Genomic DNA, 6,063 nt, shown 5'->3' with positions numbered 1-6,063 from the left:
TATAGCATGGCCCTATTTTTACACACACACATACATAATGCTGTTACTGATATCTCTTACAGCTTATGGATGGATAATGTGTGTTTGTATTTCCCATAATAATGCATTGTTGTAAGACCACATTACTATTCATTTGTGAGCAAAACAAATGCAATAAGTTTTAGCAAGTGAAGTGTGGGGTGGGGGGGGGGGCATCACTGAAAACAAATCCATTTGTTTAGCATTTTTGCCAATGACAAGACTCATGCTGTAATGTGTGTACCCGTTGATGGAATAGTGAAATGATATGCATTACGGATTGGTTCACAATTAGCCAATCTTAACACTGACAAAGTCATTGAGACATGTTGACAATAATTTGCAAATTTACAGTACCAGTCAAAAGTTTGGACACATCTACTCATTACAGGGTTTTTAAAATATATTTTTTACTATTTTCTACATTGTAGAATAATAGTGAAGACATCAAAACTATTATAAAACATATGGAATCATGAGATTCTTGAGATTCTTCGAAGTAGCTACTCTGCCTTGAGAACTTTGCACACTCTTGGCTTTCTCTCAACCAGCTTCATGATGTAGTCACTTGGAATGCAATTCAATTAACATGTGTGCCTTGTTAAAGGTTCATTCGTGGAAATTCTTTCCTTCTTAATGTGTTTGAGCCAATCAGTTGTGTTTTAACAACGTAGGGATGGTATACAGAAGATAGCCCTATTTGGAAAAAGATGAAGTCCATATTATCTCAAGAACTGCTCAAATAAGCAAAGAGAAACAACAATCCATCATTACCCTAAGGTCAATCAATACAGAAGATTTCGGGAACTTTGAGTTACCAGCCTGCTGCACAGAGTTCAAGTAACAGACATTTCAACATCAACTGTTCAGAGGAGACTGCATGAATCAGGCCTTCATGGTCAAAATTGCTGCAAAGAAACCACTACTAAAGCACACTAATGAGAAGAAGAGACTTGCTTGGGCCAAGAAACACGAGCAATGGACATTAGACCAGTGGAAATTTGTCCTTTGGTCTGATGAGGCCAAATTTGAAATGGTTGGTTCCAACCGCCGTGTCTTTGTGAGACGCAGAGTAGGTGAATGGATGATTTCCGCATGTGTGGCTCCCACCGTGAAGCATGGAGGAGGTGGTGTGACGGTGCTTTGCTGGTGACACTGTCAGTGATTTATTTAGAATTCAAGGGACACTTCACCAGCATGGCTACCACCTGGTCTGCGCTTAGTGGGACTATCATTTGTTTTTCAACAGGACAATGACCCAACACACCTCCAGGCTATGTAAGGGCTATTTTACAAAGGAGAGTGATGGAGTGCTGCATCAGATTACCTATCCTTCACAAATCATCCGGCCTCAACCCAATTGAGATGGTTTGGGATGAGTTGCACCGCAGAGTGAAGGAAAAGCAGCCAACAAATGCTCAGCATATGTGGGAACTCCTTCAAGACAGTTGGAAATGCGTTCCAGGTGAAACTGGTTGAGAGTGCCAACAGTGTGCAAAGCTATCATCAAGGCAAAGGGTGGCTACTTTGAAGAATCTAAAATATATTTTAGTGTTATTTCATAGTTTTGATGTCTTCACTGCTATTCTACAATGTAAACAAAATAGTAAAAATTAAGAAAAATCCTGGAATGAGTAGGTGTACAAACTTTTTTGACTGGTACTGTATATCTATCCAAAATAAATAACATAGACACATAACATAATTAACTACCCCCAGTATGCCAGTCAGACTACGTTTAAACAGCATGCTTTCGCCATAATAGTGGAATGCATTCATTCGTTGGCTAAACAGAGAGACTGGGCTGTACCGAGTGCTTTGATATTTCATTGAATGCAGTTTGATGCAAATATAGAGAAAGATAATAAAATGGAGGGGAAACATGGAAATAATCAAACTGAAAACTAAGAACTTCCAGTACCAGACAGGCAATGTTGTTCATGTCGCACACATGTAGTATCTATGAATGGTGTCTGCAGTTTTGCTCCAGTGCTTATAAAATGTCTCATAGCAGTGGTCAGTGTTCATCTAGACATGGGGCCCCTGCTGACAGGTACCCATTGGTCCCGTGGACTTTATTGGTTCCGTTGGTGGTGCTGTTGTGGTGCTTCTGAACAGGAATGGGCGGAGGACCGTTGTCCTCGTCCGAGCTGGACTCAATGTCACTGCAGTCGTCTTTCGACACCTGTGGAGAGGTGCAGACGCTGTCAGAACAGCTCATATACCATCTGATGTCATGACAGCGGAAGTAAAAGCAGTTGGCCATCGCTATTGGTTTCCTCATTTTACAAATAAGATCATGTAAAAAAAAAAAAAAGCATGTCGTGATTGTGACTTGATAGTGAGATGATGTGACAATACACAAAGAAGTTTGTTCCCCTTCTGTTCCAACTACTTACATGTAAAGGATTCCACTTCCCTGCCTTGAAGGTTGAAAGGTTAGCGTGAGGGATATAAAAAGTTAAATCAATGAAGGTTATTGACAACAAAACAGGCCCTTTAGTGAAATAGCTTCTGTAGTACAGTACATGTACAGTGAGCTTGACTGCTAAGATTACCTAACGCTTTGCATTTACAATTACAAAAAGTAACATGGTAGTGCTAAATTCTAACTACATACATAATGAGAATGACTTTCTAACTACATAAAGACGGTCCTCTTGAGTGTACTCTATGAAAATATGACAATGTCTGCCAAATGGCACCCTATTCCCTATGGGCCCTGGTCAAAAGTAGTGCACTACACATGATGCCATTTAGGAGCCTGAAATGCGAACTGGGGGAGAATCTCAATAACATTTCCTTGACTACTCGCATTCTCTTCTCAACTCAGGAGAAGAGGAGAAGCTCAGAGAGGGACCTCTGACATTCTCAACCAATGAGTTTTGAGAACCTGGCGAGAGGACGCGAGGAGTCAAGAAATTGTAATTGAGACTCTCCCTTTGTCTCTAACCTTTCCTCTGGAGATAGCTCGACAGGCTATCTTCACTATGAGGTAGGACCAGAAGGAGTGCAGGAACTGCAGCAGGATCAGCAGTAGGTTGAACACCCACCAGGAGGGGTACGGCCCCACGATCTCCCAGCTCTCAAACAAGGTAGTGTTTAAAATCCTACGTGAAAGAGAGCAAGAGAGAAATAATTAGTCAACTCATTTGATAAGTAAACCACACTACACACACATTCAGAGCAGCTCATAATGACAGGATGTAGTAATGAGACAACCACAACGTCTCTATTGGGAATTGGGTAACAGACTGGAAATACTTATTGTTTTTAATACGGCTCTCGCTCTGAAATTAACAAAAACCTGTCAACTAAAGTACACGCCAGAAAACCCAGTCTGAGGCAGCTGTCACCAAATAAGCTACTTGTTATTGTCTTAGAATTCTAGGTGAACAGAAGACAGTAAATGTTCCTGGTGCTCTAAGGTAGAGTGGAGGAATACAGATGGCCAGGTGGTTGAGAGAGACCCTCAGGGACAACATAAGAGGCTAACGTCCAGAGCCTTCAGCCCCTAGCTAAGGGTTTCCCAAACTCTGTCCTCGGGACCCTAAAGGGGCGCACGTTTTTTTTTTTTTTTGCCTTAGCATTACACAGCTGATTTAAATAATCAACAAGCTTTGATAATTTGAATCAGCTGTGTAGTGTTAGGGCAAAAACCAAAACGTGAGGTCTCCTAAAACCCTTGGGGTCCTTGAGGACCGAGTTTGGAAAACACTGCCCTAGCTTGCTCTCCATCCTCCACGACAGACAGGCGGAGACAGACCCTCTCTTAACAGCCAAGGATAATTATCACCCAGGAGACAGACAAATAACTTTATCTCTTCTCCCCACTATACTGTGCGGAAAAGCTCATGCAGCACTTTACTGTATGAAGTCAATCTGTTATAATGTACACACTACTCAAACCACTTTAAAGAACATATTAAATCCTTCATTCACTTCTCTGATGAATGGCTTGATAGCTATTTCAGTGAAGGTAGAGATATAGTTGGATAATTGTACATGATATGAACCCTGCTTATACTGAAGCCATGGCAACAGTTGTACACTGTTGTACACACTACCCTTCTGTTTGCTGTGGTGCGCTCTGCCTGCACTGTGATATACTGTATAATCACGACGGCATACTAACAAGAGGAAATCACTGAATGAGACTTTTCTAAAGGATTTACATTTCTTTAGAGACAGTGCACTGTACTGTGGAGGTTCATGCTTTAATATCTTTCGAATAAAGAGTCGTTTGTCATTTTGATCTGGTAATTAACCGCGCTGTCCTCGAGTGTGGACTCAAAATTGGGGTGACGTCTCAGAGCGGGACAGTAAATCACGTCGCTTTTTCTCCTCGTACAGTGACGGTAGTGCTGAGAGTGTGCTTAGGACATGACACAGTAAGATGGTGCACGCATATTCCTCTACTATGACTAATTTGCTACTGCTTCTCTCTCTCATATCAAAAAAGGTAGGATGTCTCTCTGATGACACATCAAAAACATTCCGGTGCAATCCAAATTCGTCATCTAATTGGAAGTCCAATACGTAAAAAAGACAACATTCTGGCATTGATACCAACTGATACAGGCACTGTGATAACATACATAATTAGTTAATTGAGGTTTTCAAAGTGTAAATTGAATGTGCCATTTCAGTCTCAAATCGACCCTGGTTTACGTAATTTAATTATCTCAAAATAATGGTCCGTCTTTCATTTTTATTTCCCCCTCCCTCTTTTACTGGAGAAGATGCTTACGTCCATATTGTTGCTGTAGTATCCATAGTAACTATTACTAAGCAACAAAACTCACCAAGACCTGTACAAAATGAAAACCTTCCTGGAAAAATTGCAAAGCCCATTTGGAAAGTGTCAATATTCTGAGATCTACAGTACATTCATGTCTCCTGTATTCGGAGATAGATTATAAACTGAAACAAACATTCTCCGATATACAGTATCATCCTGGTCTGTCTCAACTGGCAGCACACAAGTGCATCTAAAAAACACTCAACTCCATTGTTTCAATTGAGCTGTAGTCTTTCACAGAGAAGACATTGGATGAGTCCCAAATGCCGCCCTATTCGCTACGTAGTGCACTACATTTGACCAGTGGCCGTAGGGAATAGGGTGCCATTTGGGACGCATTCATTCTATGTAGAGACAAAGCCTCCTTACCAGACAGGATAGACACCCAGCCTGGAGCTGATGAAGACCATTGCAAACATGACAAACAGGAGGTTGCAAAGTCTCTGAAACTTGGCATAGTTGGCCATTTTGGCAGCCTGCAACAGATGACACAGACACACGCAAAATGGTTACAAGAACAAAACGTGGATGTTGTATCTATCTTTTTCCTACACTGAAATTGGTTTCGGCAGTACATAATTGAAATCTACAGATGGCCGATTTTCCCTCTGATAGAATCACAAGCAAGCACAGTAGCTAAAACAACATGTCCGTGGGGTGTGAAGAACACATCGGGGTCACGTTCAGCAGGCAAACCTTGTGGAACATTGCAGAGAGAAATGTAATTTGTAGAAATAACAAAAATCTCCCCCTCCCCCTACATGCCAGACACCTGAACATGCCTTGCTGAACGTGTCCCCGTGTCTCTACTCACCTCCACCAGGACGTCAGCGGAGTCATGGAGACACATGACCAGCGTGCCCACTCTAGCCATGTTGTTGACGTAGGCGAAGGTGATGAGGGAGATTGTCGCCAGGTGGTGCAGGAACATTATCAGGAAGTCCTGGGGGGGGCACAGGCGTCATAGTCATGTCACACAATGGTAGAGGGAGAAAGCATTCTCTACCATGGGACTCACATCAAGGAGACATGTACAGCATGTGGGTTTTATGAAAGCTTCGGCGTCATGCAGAGATCATGACTGCTGCTGTATTCTTTGTGCTCACAGTAGATAAGTGGACTCCTCTGCACCTTGTACACTTGCTGGCTGCGCACTATGCAGAACATCTATGGTGACAAGGTGCGGGTGACATTCTGACAAGGACATTGCCCCTTTGTAAACATCACACTCCGTAAATGACAAT

The 6,063-nt window shown here is 42.1% G+C and overlaps 1 protein-coding gene across 2 annotated transcripts in view; it reads right to left on the bottom strand.

Annotated features, from left to right (window-relative positions):
• Positions 1–1,570: 1,570 nt before the first annotated feature.
• The window catches only part of LOC112236284 (ceramide synthase 6-like), a 28,921-nt gene continuing 24,428 nt past the window's right edge, over positions 1,571–6,063 (bottom strand). The window contains exons 7-11 of one of the 2 annotated variants that reach the window (XM_042316704.1): positions 5,634–5,762; positions 5,189–5,295; positions 2,972–3,128; positions 2,418–2,441; positions 1,571–2,203 (exon numbers count right to left, since the gene is read on the bottom strand). In XM_042316704.1, coding sequence (XP_042172638.1) covers positions 2,036–2,203; positions 2,418–2,441; positions 2,972–3,128; positions 5,189–5,295; positions 5,634–5,762 — 585 coding nt within the window. In that variant the 3' untranslated portion in view covers positions 1,571–2,035. The remainder of the gene's footprint in view (positions 2,204–2,417; positions 2,442–2,971; positions 3,129–5,188; positions 5,296–5,633; positions 5,763–6,063) is intronic. The other variant, XM_042316712.1, reaches the window with a different exon arrangement.

This window comes from Oncorhynchus tshawytscha, linkage group LG03 (assembly GCF_018296145.1).
Source record: "Oncorhynchus tshawytscha isolate Ot180627B linkage group LG03, Otsh_v2.0, whole genome shotgun sequence".
Lineage (NCBI taxonomy): Eukaryota > Metazoa > Chordata > Actinopteri > Salmoniformes > Salmonidae > Oncorhynchus > Oncorhynchus tshawytscha.
This window is presented reverse-complemented; position numbering and strand designations above follow the sequence as displayed.